The sequence below is a fragment of the Erpetoichthys calabaricus genome, chromosome 8, assembly GCF_900747795.2.
Source record: "Erpetoichthys calabaricus chromosome 8, fErpCal1.3, whole genome shotgun sequence".
In the NCBI taxonomy this organism is placed as follows: Eukaryota; Metazoa; Chordata; class Cladistia; order Polypteriformes; family Polypteridae; genus Erpetoichthys; species Erpetoichthys calabaricus.
Window position 1 is genome coordinate 109,375,109 of NC_041401.2, and position 16,403 is coordinate 109,391,511.

At 39.2% G+C, this 16,403-nt stretch overlaps 1 protein-coding gene across 1 annotated transcript in view; it reads right to left on the reverse strand.

Moving 5' to 3' along the window:
* Positions 1–9,804: 9,804 nt before the first annotated feature.
* The window catches only part of plcd4b (phospholipase C, delta 4b), a 125,565-nt gene continuing 118,966 nt past the window's right edge, over positions 9,805–16,403 (reverse strand). The window contains exon 17 of the mRNA XM_028808341.2: positions 9,805–11,070. Within this exon, the coding sequence (XP_028664174.2) occupies positions 10,979–11,070 (92 nt within the window). The 3' untranslated portion in view covers positions 9,805–10,978. The remainder of the gene's footprint in view (positions 11,071–16,403) is intronic.

The following is a 16,403-nucleotide window of genomic DNA, read 5'->3' on the forward strand; positions in this document are numbered from 1 at the left end:
TACGTCATGTTATAGCATGAGTTCTATGCACGGCGTTATACATGAGGCCCCTGGTCTGCCAAAGAGTTGATTCCGAGCTGCTGGAGTTCTTCTAATCTGAAGATGGGAGCTAAAGCAGGACGATTGCCCCCATGTTGCAGCTCCCATCTCATGTGCTTGAGTACTGAAGTAACAGCTCCCATTTTGAATGAAGTCTTGAGACTGTACCTGCCTTCTCTATACAGTAATAAAATACCTGTATTTTCCTAGGAGATCTGGACTCACCTTTCTGTCTCTCATGCAATTCTGTGACGTAAACTTTACAGTATCCATATAAAAAACAGTGCTTCTTAAACTGAAAAAATATTTAACTTGTATGTAACTTTTTTTTAATAGAAATACAAATGTGCTTCTAATTTTGTTTTCATTCAGGTCCCAATTCCTGAACTTTAACTTTGTCTTCTGTTTTTTTTTTTTCGATCCTTCAAAATTGTTGACAGCATTGAAGGTGCAATTCCGAATGCTTTCTCTGCGTTGTTGTCCTTCATTCCAGAATCAACCTTTTCCAGGATTGTTAATTTTTCTTTCAGTGTAAACTGACGCCATTTCTCACTTTTTTTGTTCACTGTAAAGAAAACTTTGAGAAGCAGTATGAAACTCGAACAGTATAGTATCTGCACACAAACTACCCACATGGACGCTCGGTGGAGCACTGACTCAGCATTCAGCTATACTTATATGATGTCGCACCTGCACTCTCACCCGAGACTGTCTAAGACCGGAAATTTCACAACAGACTGCAACTTTCGTTTCATCCAACAAGAAAGAGGCAGCCTATTGCAAGGTTCCCTGCCACAAGTGCAGGTGTGGCATTAAGTATTTTTGACATTGCACTATTATCTTTGGGGGGGATTTTGGTCGAAAAAAAATTTGTAATACTGAAATATACATTTCTTTAAAACAAAATCCATTAAACATGATGTTGTATGAATGTTTGTCCAACTATTAATTGCTCTAAACATTTTCCCACTATAACGGGATTTGAGCTATATACTATATATACAGTTAATGACAACGTGAAAAAAGTTTACTTGAGGTTTTTGTAGTACTAGGGTGTTGTACCGTGTTAGCCATTATGAATGTAGAGAAAAGCCAAGCAAAATGACACCTTTTATTGGCTAACTAAAAAGATTACAATATGCAAGCTTTCGAGGCAACTCAGGCCCCTTCTTCAGGCAAAATGTAATCAATCTCTTGAGGTTTTTGCAAATTTATTAAAAATAAAAAAATTGAGAAAGCACATGTACATAAGTATTCACAGCCTTTGCCATGAAGCTCAAAATTGAGCTCAGGTGCATCCTGTTTCCCCTGATCATCCTTGAGATGTTTCTGCAGCTTAATTGGAGTCCACCTGTGGTAAATTCAGTTGATTGGACATGATTTGGAAAGGCACACACCTGTCTATATAAGGTCCCACAGTTGACAGTTCGTGTCAGAGCACAAACCAAGCATGAAGTCAAAGGAATTGTCTGTAGACCTCCAAGACAGGATTGTCTTGAGGCACAAATCTGGGGAAGGTTACAGAAAAATTTCTGCTGCTTTGAAGGTCCCAATGAGCACAGTGGCCTCCATCATCCATAAGTGGAAGAAGTTCGAAACCACCAGGACTCTTCCTAGAGCTGGCCGGCCATCTAAACTGAGTGATCGGGGGAGAAGGGCCTTAGTCAGGGAGGTGACCAAGAACCCGATGGTCACTCTGTCAGAGTTCCAGAGGTCCTCTGTGGAGAGAGGAGAACCTTCCAAAAGGACAACCGTCTCTGCAGCAATCCACCAATCAGGCCTGTATGGTAGAGTAGCCAGACGGAAGCCACTCCTTAGTAAAAGGCACATGGCAGCCCGCCTGGAGTTTGCCAAAAGGCACCTGAAGGACTCTCAGACCATGAGAAAGAAAATTCTCTGGTCTGATGATACAAAGATTGAACTCTTTGGTGTGAATGCCAGGCATCACGTTTGGAGGAAACCAGGCACCGGTCATCACCAGGCCAATACCATCCCTACAGTGAAGCATGGTGGTGACAGCATCATGCTGTGGGGATGTTTTTCAGCGGCAGGGACTGGGAGACTAGTCAGGATAAAGGGAAAGATGACTGCAGCAATGTACAGAGACATCCTGGATGAAAACCTGCTCCAGAGCGCTCTTGACCTCAGACTGGGGCAACGGTTCATCTTTCAGCAGGACAACGACACTAAGCACACAGCCAAGATATCAAAGGAGTGGCTTCAGGACAACTCTGTGAATGTCCTTGAGTGGCCCAGCCAGAGCCCAGACTTGAATCCGATTGAACATCTCTGGAGAGATCTTAAAATGGCTGTGCACCGACGCTTCCCATCCAACCTGATGGAGCTTGAGAGGTGCTGCAAAGAGGAATGGGCGAAACTGGCCAAGGATAGGTGTGCCAAGCTTGTGGCATCATATTCAAAAAGACTTGAGGCTGTAATTGCTGCCAAAGGTGCATCGACAAAGTATTGAGCAAAGGCTGTGAATACTTATGTACATATGATTTCTCAGTTTTTTTATTCTTAATAAATTTGCAAAAACCTCAAGTAAATTTTTTTCACATTGTCATTATGGGGTGTTGTGTGTAGAATTCTGAGGAAAAAAATAAATTTAATCCATTTTGGAATAAGGCTGTAACATAACAAAATGTGGAAAAAGTGATACGATGTGAATACTTTCCGGATGCACTGTATTATATATATATATATATATATATATATATATATATACAGAGGGAGTCCTTCGGGTTACAGCGTCTCGACATACAACGTTTTGAGTTTACAACGCTCACTCCCATAAAAACTTAAAAAAAATTGAGACATGAGTGTTTCGGCTAACGCCATTAGCGTCATACTTACAGACTACGTGGGCGAACTAGTTTGGTGGCGCACTGTGAAAGAATACGCAGTAATGCAGCGTATGAGTGAGGGAGTTGGCAACTAGTTTGGTTGTGCGCAGAGGAAGTGTTCCATTTGTGTGGCCCTGATCATGGCTCCTAAACGAAAGTCAGAGTGTTCAGATGGTAGTGTTTCAAGGAAGAGGAAAGCCATCACGATGGAAGTGAAATTAGACATTGTAAAGAGATCAGAAGGAATAAAGGTAAGGAATTTTTTTTATACTCATGTTTTGTCATTTTTTCTGTTACTACAGTATAGTGTACAGTAAAGTTTTTTATGTCCTTTTCCTTTTTCTGTGGCTTACTTGTGTTTTTATGTTCTAGATTATGATTTTGCAAATGTGTTAGGATAGGTAAGTGACTTAGGCTAGGGTGTGTTTCGACTTACACCAAAATTCGGGTTACATCATTGTTTTAGGAACGGAACTGTGTCGTAACCTGAGGACCCCCTGTATATATAAATATATATCTTGAATTTTACTTGCACTGAGTCCCATTTAAATGTGTGTTCGGTCAAACGTCTATGCGTATAAATCAGAGACTAGGTCCTTTCTTCTGACTGCAGTGTGATGATTATGTAAGCATGTGGCGAGTGTTTTTGATATCAGGCCCACATATACCACTAGGCATGCATTACATAGTATGCTGTAAACTGCATTCTGTGCCTCTGCTTTTTGCATTAAAAAAAGACTGTGCGTGCTCAGCATGATTGTAGGCTTGTGTGCTACTTTGACGCCTGCTCTGATCAGGATACGTGCTGTACCTTCTGATACCCTGCTATGATAAGAAAGTGTGTGCCAGGTTATATTATCCATCCATCCATTTTCCAACCCGCTGAATCCGAACACAGGGTCACATGGGTCTGATGGAGCCAATCCCAGCCAACATTGGGCACAAGGCAGGAACCAATCCCGGGCAGGGTGCCAACCCACCGCAAAGTTATATTATGCATAACTTAATTTATGGACTACGGGGTACACCTACTCTCTCTTTTTAATAACCTGTCTGAGTTGTCTCCACTTGTTCTTACCATCTCCCAGTCTGTTTGCTTACATGGCAGTAATGTTTCTCCCTGTAAGATGGTTTGTGTGGCTTCAGCTGTATTTATATAACCCATTTTTTAAAAAGAAATTCTGTGTAATAAATCTCACAGATCATAGTGGCACACTTTAAACTTTTTGGCAATACCCTGCAGTACTAATAAATTGGAAGGACCATACACATCTGCCTGTGAATGCATGGCCAGCCAACATCCCCATCACAAGCACCTGTACCCACCCAGAGCCAGAATGCACCATTTTGGTTTTTTTAAAAACTTAGTATCACCACAAACCCAAATCTGTCTTACCGTACACTTCTACCTGGTCATTTTACAGTGCCAATTTATGTAATGTGAACACTTTTTGGGACTTCAAGAAATCCCCATGCAGATGTAAGATGACCTGTCTTATAAGTTGAACTGTGAGGCAGTAATCATGTCTCCTTCACTTTCAATATAACATTCTCAAACCTACTTAATATAGTTCAGGGTTGTGGAAGCCTATCTCAGCAACACTGGGCACCAGGCTGGAAATCATGCTGGACAGGATGCCAGCTCATCACCATGTGTTCTCAAACCCAGCGGCAGTCCTACCCAATGCATCATTATGCCACCATTCAATTAAGGAGAAATGTTTCAGACAAAGTGAAATATGTAAGTATACAAATGAAATGTGAATAGAAATAATTAAATATGTCACAAAATATATATTTTGATTTTTACTTATTGTAAAAATCTATTATTATATGTATTTATTTAATTAATTATTCATTTATTTATTTCAGTGACACTGCATGCAACATGAAAAGAGCCCCGAAATGAAAACTGTCACCTTGACTTGTCAAAGTTAAGAGAGGTCCTTACAGTTCTGCTGCAGCAATGGAAGTTAATTCAGCCTTGAAAGTTGACAATTTCTACAGGCGTCCTAACTTGTGTTGATTACTTACAAACCTACAGTCTGTGTAAATGCAGTATTGGAAGAGTTTCATGGTTTATGTATGTATGTATCTATGTCTGAAATATTCCTCCATGTACCATACACAAAACATTTTAAGAAACCAAAGCTGACAACAGAGTTGTTTTATCAAATTTGAAAGGAAAACAAATGTGACGTTTAAAGTAAGTCTGCATTCATGCCATACCTTTAGATAAGACACCGTCAGTTATAGTTTTGCTCATTTTCTCTTGAAGTCTTTAACTTTTTTTTTATCTTGTTCTTCACTCCAAATATACTTTACTGCAGATAAAGACCATTAGGTAAATAATACATATACTGTACATTTTACAGAGGAAATTCACATTTATTTTCAGATTGGCATACTTGCATACATATATATAATTATTTAAACAAGAGCAACAAAATATCATTAAAATAAGCATGAATGGATCTTGTAACAAAATACGTTGTTAGGTTTTCATTAATAAAACTTTACAAGCAATGCATCTATTTTATACAAGATATGCTAAGCATATAAAAAGTCCACCAACATAAGTGTACACTTTGCTGCAAAGCATTCCGTAAATTACAGGAATGAGACGTGAGGAGGTTACTGGTACAGCTACTGGTCAGATGAGGTTTAATTTGTTACTTCCAGAGTCGAGTGGTGGGGGGCACTGGTGATGTACCAGTTAAGACACTTTTTTGTCTCTGGCATCTGATTATATTGATATTACCTAGGTTTTCAGAAGTCATGCTGCTGACATGTTGGGAAACCGAGTGTACAGTTATTATTTTAAAATCTCCAAAATGCCCCAATACACAGTATGATGCAAAATTTAAAAGCTAAGGTCATATTTGTCCTTAGCAAACTCAGTGTAGAAGTGGGTAAAAACATATCGGAGGTACATTTTTAAATGAATGTTTTGATTATGGTAAATAAGAAGGTTATTCATCCATATTCTTAACCGGTGTTCTCCATTGCAGGAAGCCATCCAACCACACAACCCTGGATTGATTGACCAGTCAGTCATAGCACACAGTCTCATCCACACCCACGCTGGGCCAGTTTATAGTCTGCAATGAACCCAGCATACAGGAGTAAAGCCAGTCATGTGGGAAGAATCCCATTACAGTTGCCTCAAAAAAAAATCAGGATGAGGAGAAGAAGAAACAGAGAGAGCAGCCCACGTAACGAATAACATCACTCTCAAACCTGCTGAATGCAATTCAATGTCAAAGGGGTTACAAAGCAGCATAATAATAGTAGTGAGAACACGTTATTATAGGATCTATTATAATTTTATAGTCTTGATTCATACATAGCTCTTCTAACATAATGTGCTAACCCAGGGGTGTCAAGCCCTAATCCTGGGAGGCCACAGTGGCTGCAAGTTTTTGCTCTGGTCACATTCCTAATTAATAACCTACTTCAGGCATCTAAAATACAAAAGCCAGACGCTCCACTGGCTTCCTGTTACTGCAAGGATCCAGTTCAAAACTCTTGTCTTGACCTACAGTTCCCTGAACAGTTCTGCTCCTCAGTATCTCCAATCCTTGGTCTCTCCATACATCCCTTGAAGACGTTTCTGTTCTGACCATTATTCCTTTTTCCAGATGTCCTTCTCCATTCTCATTCCAAAGCTGTAGAATGATCTCCCTTTATCTATTGTCACACACGTGTGCATGGGAGACAAATAAATGTGTTTCCCTGCTGAACCCGGGGGATGGCGCTGCCTTCTAACTCTTTCTCCCTCTCTTCTGCAGACCAACAGAAGATCCCACATGCCAACCACTCTTCTAATCCTCAAGAGGCTGACAAAACTTCCTCCTCCGGGCATCCAGAACTTGCCTTTAAATTACATCACTTACTCTTCCAGTCATCCAGAACCTGTCTCCTGATGACATCACTTCTTCTGGTCATCAGGATTCCACCCTTTAAACGTCATCACTTCCTTAATCCCTCCTCTTCTTGTCAGTTTTATATATTTGTCAGCCATTTTGTAACAACCTTCAGTTGTGTTGTGAACTCAGGTAGGTGAAGACGTCTAACCTGAACTCTTTGCTTGTTTACCAAGTATATAGTTTGGGGCAGAATCCCCAAACCTTTATGTTATTTCTTTGCCTCTTTTCACACTTTTCATACTGTACCCAGTTTACTTGTGTTTAAGCATCTTTTGAAAACGAAACCTTTCATTAAATACTTTGGATCTGCTTACCTTCTGTCCTACAAGGATAGCTGTTGTACTGACAGAGAGTTTAGGATACAGATTTGTGTCATAATCTATTTGTAGATATATGAGGTGTGATCAAAAAATTACGGTGAATGTTTTAAAAAAGAAATGTTTATTGCAGTAAAAGATTTACAACTACTAGTCACTCTCAAAATACTCTCCTGAACTTATCCCAACACTCCTGCCACTTTACGATGCAGTTGTGGAAGTTTTCTTTCAAGAGTGTCTTTAGTTGGGCTGTCATGGCTGCCTGGATGTCCTCAATGGATTGAAATCGTTTGCCTTTCATTGTCATTTTCAATTTAGGGAACAGCCAGAATTTGCATGGTGCCAGATCCGGCGAATAAGGTGGATGTGGACACAGCGTAATGTTTTTATTCGACAGAAATTGTCGTACTAGAAGGGATGTGTGACAAGGAGCGTTGTCATGATGAAGAATGAAACCGTTTCAACATTTTTCTTGGTTATTGATGTTGAAGGATATCCTGATCTTTTCTCATCTTCAACCGAGTCAGATCCAATTACGAAATCGATCAAACCACTTGTAAACAGTCTTAACTGTCGGTGCAGTGTCACCATAAACCGATTTTAACATCTGATGGGTTTCCTGAGCTTTTTGCAATTTGAAACAAAATATCATGTTAATGCGTTGCTCGACATCCATTATTAACGACAAACTTGAAAAACACACTTGAACTCAACAGTGGTTCACAAACGACTGCCAGTATCAAACAAGTTGAAACTTGTCACAAACTCGGCTCTAGGATGGACATTTCAGAACCTGCATTGAATTGTTTTGCGTTGCTCTTGGATGGTGCTCTGCATCAACATTCACCGTACTTTTTGATCACACCTCACAATTATGCAGACGTTCTACTCCCGTGTGCTCACTTCTTTATCTTGTTGCTTTGATGCTTGCACTGTCATTCTTGCATGTATTATAACTTGTTTTGTAAGTTGCCTTGGATAAAGGCATCTGCTAAATAAATAATAATAATGCAATAATTTGCTTTCAAATTCAGAACAAATAAAACCAGCAGCCAAACAATAATGAGATGCTAAGTGTACTGGCCTCACTGAATCTCCTGTTCAATTATCCAGCAAGCTAAACACCTTCATGCAATAATTCCCGGAACCACGAAGTGATGTAGAGAATGTTTAATTACAAAAATGGTGTTTAGCTTGCTGGATAATTGAACAGGAGATTCAGTGAGGCCAGTACAGTGAAAAGGGAATGCCTTCACAAGGGCTAACTAAGCAGGATGGCGAAGGATTGTTTGAGAGTACAAACACAGAGGTAATAAACACACCATGCTTACTGCTGCTGCACTCACTTCCTACTTCCTGCCTCCTGTCACATGGCTTCCTGCTTGCAGCAGTAGCATTAGGATTTTTATATTAGGATTACAAAGGTTTGCAAAAACAATTAGAACCAGAACACTCCCCGTCTGGTATCTTTAAGATACCACCAAAAACTGAGCCAAATACTTTAATCTGGTGATAAAAGAAAAACCAGTTCTGAAATAGGCCTGTAAAGGATTTTTGTTGCTCCTTGCTGAACTATCTTTATCTCGACCTTCCTTATTAATCCATCTTTGCTAGGAACAGCCTTCATTATTATTCCCATAGGCCACTCATTCCTCCTGACTTGCTTTTCCTTCAGAAGGACAACATCACCTTCTTTGATGTCAGGCCTTTTATTTTGCCATTTCTGTCGTGTCTGCAGAGTGCTGAGGAATTCTGGAGCAGGTGGAGAACGGAATATCTCAGCACTCTGCAGACACGACAGAAATGGCAAAATAAAAGGCCTGACATCAAAGAAGGTGATGTTGTCCTTCTGAAGGAAAAGCAAGTCAGGAGGAATGAGTGGCCTATGGGAATAATAATGAAGGCTGTTCCTAGCAAAGATGGATTAATAAGGAAGGTCGAGATAAAGATAGTTCAGCAAGGAGCAACAAAAATCCTTTACAGGCCTATTTCAGAACTGGTTTTTCTTTTATCACCAGATTAAAGTATTTGGCTCAGTTTTTGGTGGTATCTTAAAGATACCAGACGGGGAGTGTTCTGGTTCTAATTGTTTTTGCAAACCTTTGTAATCCTAATATAAAAATCCTAATGCTACTGCTGCAAGCAGGAAGCCATGTGACAGGAGGCAGGAAGTAGGAAGTGAGTGCAGCAGCAGTAAGCATGGTGTGTTTATTACCTCTGTGTTTGTACTCTCAAACAATCCTTCGCCATCCTGCTTAGTTAGCCCTTGTGAAGGCATTCCCTTTTCACTGTACTGGCCTCACTGAATCTCCTGTTCAATTATCCAGCAAGCTAAACACCATTTTTGTAATAACATTCTCAACATCACTTCGTGGTTCCGGGAATTATTGCATAAAGGTGTTTAGCTTGCTGGATAATTGAACAGGAGATTCAGTGAGGCCAGTACACTAAGTAAGTTAACAAATATCCAGCTAACTTGATCCAATTTGCACCTCTTTTTCAATAAAGTATTTTAAAAGAAAAAAGTGAACATCTGAGAAATACCAATCTGTTCAAGGCCACAAAACTTCATGATGGTACTATCAGAAAAAAGAGGAAATCAACAGTTTTAAAAATGTCTGGTGTGGCAGAAGGAAAACACTAAAAAGCCTTAGAATTAATAAATAAACAGCAAGAATTGGCTTTTAATTAAGAAAGTGGTTGGCATGAAAACGGTGGCCCACCAGAAATGAGTCACAGTTGGCTTGCTTTGTACGCATTAGTGTGCATCTGCTGGTTAAGCAAAACATAAAAAAATCAATAAATGCTGTGAATCTTAAAAAAGTAAGTAATTTAAAATTAAGGCAAAATAAGTGTTCCATTAGAAGCAGTAATTGGTTGATAATTAAGAAAGCAGCAGGAATGAAAACCTGCAGCCATGATATGGTGGCCTTCTACGATGCGAGTTTGACACCCCTGTGCTAACTTAGCCAATGTTTTTCAAGAGTAATGTGCTGCACAATAACTTTCTTACAATAATATCAAGACATACTTCATAATATTTTTTTTACCTTCTAATGTCACTTTTAAACTTCAGTAGCATGCACGTACAGCTGAATGTACATTAAACCTGACATGTCAATTCACTAGTTAGCATTTGCATATCATTGAACTTTTTATGCAGATTAACTACTTCACTTCATTCTTATATTCTTTAATATATGAAATGTCAGAAGAAAGTGAAATAAATTATTTATACTTACAAATAAGCAGCATGAATATTACGTTTGTCTTCATATATTAAAAGTACGTAAGTAGTGTCAAGAGGTGAGCAAAGAATGCCATGCATACACAATCAGAGCCCCTGAGGTATTGTCTGGAACCAGTAAGGAAGTCAGACGCACACCATATTGAGATTTTCATTAATTGCCAGGTACTTGTTAGTCTAATTCATTATCATTATAGATGATCATGCTTGCTGAATATGGATGATGGAAAAGCCAAAGATAATGATTACAGCTGCATGTCTCAGTCGAACAAACAGGCTGCAAAACAAAGAGTCTACTGTCAATAGGAATAATAAAAATATCCAGCTTTTACAGGAAATATTAACCCATTGGGTTAAGATGAGGTGTTTATATTGTCTGGAGTTACTCTAGTCCAGGCCAAGGCCTGCAGTATGTGCAATTCAGCTTCTAATACTTGGACGGTTCACGAGTAAGCTTGTACATTTTAAGATGAGCTCTGCTATGTGGTTGCAGTCTTCTTTGTGAATGGACATCTTCTCTTTTCCTTGTTTAGTCAGCCACCTCGCTCTTGCTGGAGTTTAGTAATGGCATTTGCCAGATGAGCGAGATAAGAGTAGACATTAGGTCAGGTCACTGATTCGGATATGTACAAATAGTGAGGAGGGTGGTATGCTGGTCCCATCTTTTGAAAGCAGGTGGATGTGCCGATATCCTAAAAGAAGAAGGGCAATTTCATTTCAAAAAGCATTGCCTTGGCATATTTCCATGAGAGCAGATTACAAAAAGCAAAAACAAAAACAGAAGAGGAAGTGCAAAGGGAGAAGAGGCCACGAGGATATCACTGTTTTTTACCTAATTGTCTTAATGCCCCGATGGTTAAGGGCTTAACCAGTTTGATCTATCCCACAGGTATAATCACCCATCCATTAAATTACTGAGCCTGATTAATTCAATTTTAGAATCGCAAGTCTACCCCAACAGCATAATGGCATGGACTGGCATAATCTCCAACTGCGGAATTTATGCCAATCCATCAAAGACAACATTGAAGCAAACAGACAATGTTAATTTCAAGTCAACAGTTAAACCAAAATGCTTCTTTTTAGGATACAAGAGTAAAATACTGGTACCCAGAAGTTGGGTATCACTAATCCAAAATTCCAAAATCTGAAACATTTTGAGTGCCAACATGATGCCACCTATGTTTCCTCATTTTTTTTTCTCACTGCTGATTGGATGTAAGGAATGTATCTGCAGATTCCACATGGATTTGTTCATTCTAAGCCAGGTGGGTTGTCCACCGCAAAGTGCCACGAAGCTAGGACTCAAAATCGACGATTGAGATTCTCAGTGAAGCAGTGAACACCATGAAGCACCATCACTCGACTGACTGTTGGATAAATGCTGTGTGGTATATTCCATATGCTGTGCAGGAGTTTTGGGAGTGAAAAGATGACACCTATGCTATGCATTAATGGAAAGTCACTGCTTACGGCTAACAAAAAAAGCTTCATTCTCTCTAGGTTCACTTTTTGCAATATGAGTGCAGTAAAGTGCTCCAATTACATTTAGAGAACTGCTGCAAACTACCTTATTATGTTGGCAAAAACATGCTATGTTTCATGTATGTGCACCCACCACATCATATGAAAACTGAATGTAGCATCCCATCCAGCATAGCGGGTTTGATGGAGTAAAGCTTGTCTGCAAAGTGACAACAAGTAGGCGATTTAAACTGACGAGAAAACAATAAGGTTCATCAATGCAAATATGCAGAATTGGCCCTCTTAAAAGGGAACTACGATATAGTCTGTACATTATATTCATCATTTTTGAGATGTAATATTTTTGTCATGTCAACGCACATTCTAATAACAGCTCTGTGCTATGAACTATTATATGTGTCATCAACATATCTCAATATGTATATGTAAATATTTCAAAATACTTCAGGTCCCAGGCATTTCCAACTAGGGGTTCTCAACCCGTATACGAAAACTGACATTGGCAAGCCTTGACCTTCAGAGAATTCACAACTCTTCGAAAGTTATTTTTAGTTATAGTCTTCATTTGCATAATCTCTGGAAGTTGTAGACAATCAGCATGTACCTGTGAATGCCAGGCATATACTGGAACATCCCCAGTGACTCAGTCATAGCATTCTGTGACTTACTATGACAAAATAAAACAGATTTGATTTTGTTGAAAATCATCACAGCCCCTGAAAGTGTGAGACTTGACAACCAATGAGCATTAAGCTGTAAGTACAAGGCATACAATGCCCAGCAACAGAAACAGCACCATTAAATGTACAAGAACAGAGAAAAGCAATGGAAGACTCAAAAAAATAATGGCAAATGGGTGTTCTGGAAAGCACAAGCAAAGGAGAGGCTTGTGGATGTTTAAGCCAAAACAAGTGTCTATTCAAGTCTTGTCTTCGTCATACCGACAGAGTGGAAAAAGGAAACAGCTCTTTATTGATTGGCTGCCAAGATGTATTGAGCTTGTAACACTTTTATGGTTAAAATAGAAAATCTGAAGTTGTGCTAAGAAGTTTTGAAAGAGTCATGTAATCCATCAACCCCTATAATTGTTTGTAATGTAATCTGACATCTTTAAAGCAATGAAGTCCAGCAACTACAGTCATTAAGTATGATATGCTCTCCAACTCCAAGGCATGTAATATGACGCTGGCCTTATGTTCAGATTTTCTCAATGAAATAGAGTATTTATTTTTCATTTTTTTGTATCAAAAACTTGTGCAGCCTTTTTTATATTTGTTTCACATAACCTAAACAAAACTGGAACATATTTTCTTAGAATAAAGTAGCTATGTCAGTAATGTTATAACTGAAATACTTGACTATCTATATATAAAGAAACACTAAGACATGCCCATCTGTCACTTAATGACTAGCAACGTACTGGGCCAAGAACCTTGATCTTGGTCTTGATTGAAAGCTTATGAACTGACACGTTCTGGTAATTCAAAAAATTTCAGGTAGAGGTAATATCGCCAAACTGACCCATGAGCATCAAGCAAATTACACAGTCCAGTGACGTGCTGAAGAACACCATAACAGGAAGAAGTAGAAAAGCAGCACCATCTGCTGAGCATCAATTGCGGGATACAGAAGGCAAGAATGACAAAGACAGACAAATGCATGCGTCCAGCGGTCTGAGTGTAACTACTGGGGCTTGGTCTTGGTTAAAATCTTATGACGTGATACGTTATGGAAATTTCAAAAATTTCAAGTAGCAGCAAACTGACCTGTACATGTGGGTTTATTACAGCAAAGTGATTAGCAAACAGATCTGCACATTTCACTAGTTTTACATAAAAAGGGAGGCAGTGTTATAGTGGAAAGCAATTATTGTGATCAGCCTGTATGATTACACTTTTCTAATTTTATATTCTTTTGAATGTCAGTTAAGTTACTCTGTCTATTTTTTTTTTTTTTTTTTTTTTTTTTTGTTCTTTATTTCGTCTTATACGATTTCTCGTATTAGAAATTTGTTATTTTTCGCATACCCCTTGGGGTCAGAGCGCAGGGTCAGCCATTGTACAGCGCCCCTGGAGCAATTACAGGTTAAGGGTCTTGCTCAAGGGCCCAGCAGAGTAGGATCTCTTTTGGCAGTGACGGGGATTCGAACCGGCAACCTTCTGGATACCAGCGCAGATCCTTAGCCTCAGAGCCACCACTCCACCCCATTCTTTTTAATTTTTACAAATGCAAACTTATTAATCAACTGATATTTATTATCCTTCATTTGTTGACCGTAGAAACATTTGCCATTGTTCTGCATTCCGAGATTTAATAACTAGAATCAGTTCTCTCAGTGACCTCAAGGATAGAGGCTGATGTTTCTGCAATGCTTCTATATGAGAAACACGTTTTTATCACCCTTACCCAGGATGGGGTGGGGGGGGGGGCAGTGGGGGCAGTGCCCCCCCCAGAGCCCAGGAAGGTGTTCTAATAAAACGTCTGGAAAAGGCCTTAGATGACCAGTAGGCCTACATGTACACTTGTGTGTATGCAGAGTGGTAAAATATTGATTTTGTTCTGGATCTTGTAAAGGCAGGTAATACAGGGATATTTCATGATTTTATGGGGATCTCTCTGAATGCATCTGAAACGAATCTCTAAAATTACCATTCGCTATAGTGCACTTGGCAAAGTTTCGACGGCATGACAATATTATTAGGGGTTTAGGTGAAGATTGCAATTTGGATAATAAATTAACATTGTTAGTAAGACTAAGAGATGCACTGAACTGAATTTCCTGGGACTGGCACAGATGGCTGCAGTGCCAGGGGCATGACAGAGGCCCCAGGCCCACAGCCCAACAAAAAAAAGTCGGGGTCAGGGCCCTATGCGGATGCGTAGTTTGCGTATGCCTAAGAACGTCCCTGGGCCACATAATGCAATTTGATGATCAACTGAAACAAGATGAGTGGTGGGAGTTAAAGGCAAGTATGGTGAAGGAAAATAAGCAGAACCCCAACCCATTCCTGTCAGATGACACCATGCGTATTGTGATGGGTGACACAGAGAAGAGGGGGTTTGCAAGAACAAAAGAGAGGCACTGGGCAGGGGTAGTGCATAGCAAAGCCACAGGAAAGAGAGGAGAAGCAGACACTGATGAGACGGTGTACAGTATACTGTCATTCCAATGTTATTAATTACTGATAATCATGTTAAATTATAACAATATTCTGTTACGTTTTAACTCAGTCGGTCTAAGCAATAGTTTTACTAACTTGGCACCCAACCTAGACTTTATGTTTGACACCAGTCTGTCGTTTAAACAGTGGTTCTCAACCTTTATGGAATCAGGACTCGGATTTCTCTTTCTATGTTGAAACAATCGGGAAACCAAAGTTCTTGATTGGAAACAATAAATCAAAGCAAAGAAAATTATCGTGATTTGAATGAGTAGCACACACATACAAGGGATATGATTTTCTACCGTGAACAAGTCAGCAAAAGAAACAGCTTTTTATGACCTTGCGACCCACAGTGGTTGAGAAGCATTGTTTGAAAATACACATTATAAAACTATCTATTTATCTAACAAAACTGCCTGTTTTTTCCAGCTTAAAAATATTGGAAAATTAAGATGGTTTCTAAATATGGATGAAGCTGAAAAATTAGTTATTGTATCTATTATTGTAATTATCATTATTGTAATCATCGGGTAGTGGGGTCCTTTCATCGGATTGGCTGACTCAGCTGTGGAATGACCAATAGGGGGAGGCAGCTTGATGGCCGAGGTCTCCAGGACTCTGAACAAATCCAAATCATATTATGTAATATCATCTACTGTTGAATTTTGCTCTGTACTTGTAATATTTTTATTTTACTATTATATTGTATTGAGGATTACTTGTGTTCTGTTCTGTGTACTGTAGTGTATTGACCCCCTTCTTTTTGACACCCACTGCACGCCCAACCTACCTAGAATGGGGTCTCTCTTTGAACTGCCTTTCCCAAGGTTTTTTCCATTTTTTTTCCCTACAAGGGTTTTTTTCCTTGTCTTCTTAGGGAGTCAAGGTTGGGGGGCTGTCAGGAGGCAGGGCCTGTTAAAGCCCATTGCGGCACTTCTTGTGTGATTTTGGGCTATATAAAAATAAATTGTATTGTATTGTATTTCTAGTAGGATTTACTACTGCAATGCATTATTCATAGGTTATTCAAATCATTCTTTATGCATCGTCCAGGTAAGTCAAAATGTTGCTGTAAGAATCATTACAAGAAATATAAAGTACAAACACATAACTCCTATTCCTAACTCTTAATGCTGACTTCCATTTCAGTTTAGGATTGATTTTAAAATCCTCCTTCTTACACACAAAGCCTTAAATGGCCAAGGCCCTGTTTACCTACCTGAACGCATTATTGCTTACAAACATGAGCACACATTAAGATCTCAAGATGTCAGCCAACAGAAAATTCTAAATATGAATTCATTAACAGCTTTGAAATGATCTGCCTGTTTATATATGAGATGCCCCTTCAATCTCAGCTTTTAAATCCATGCTAA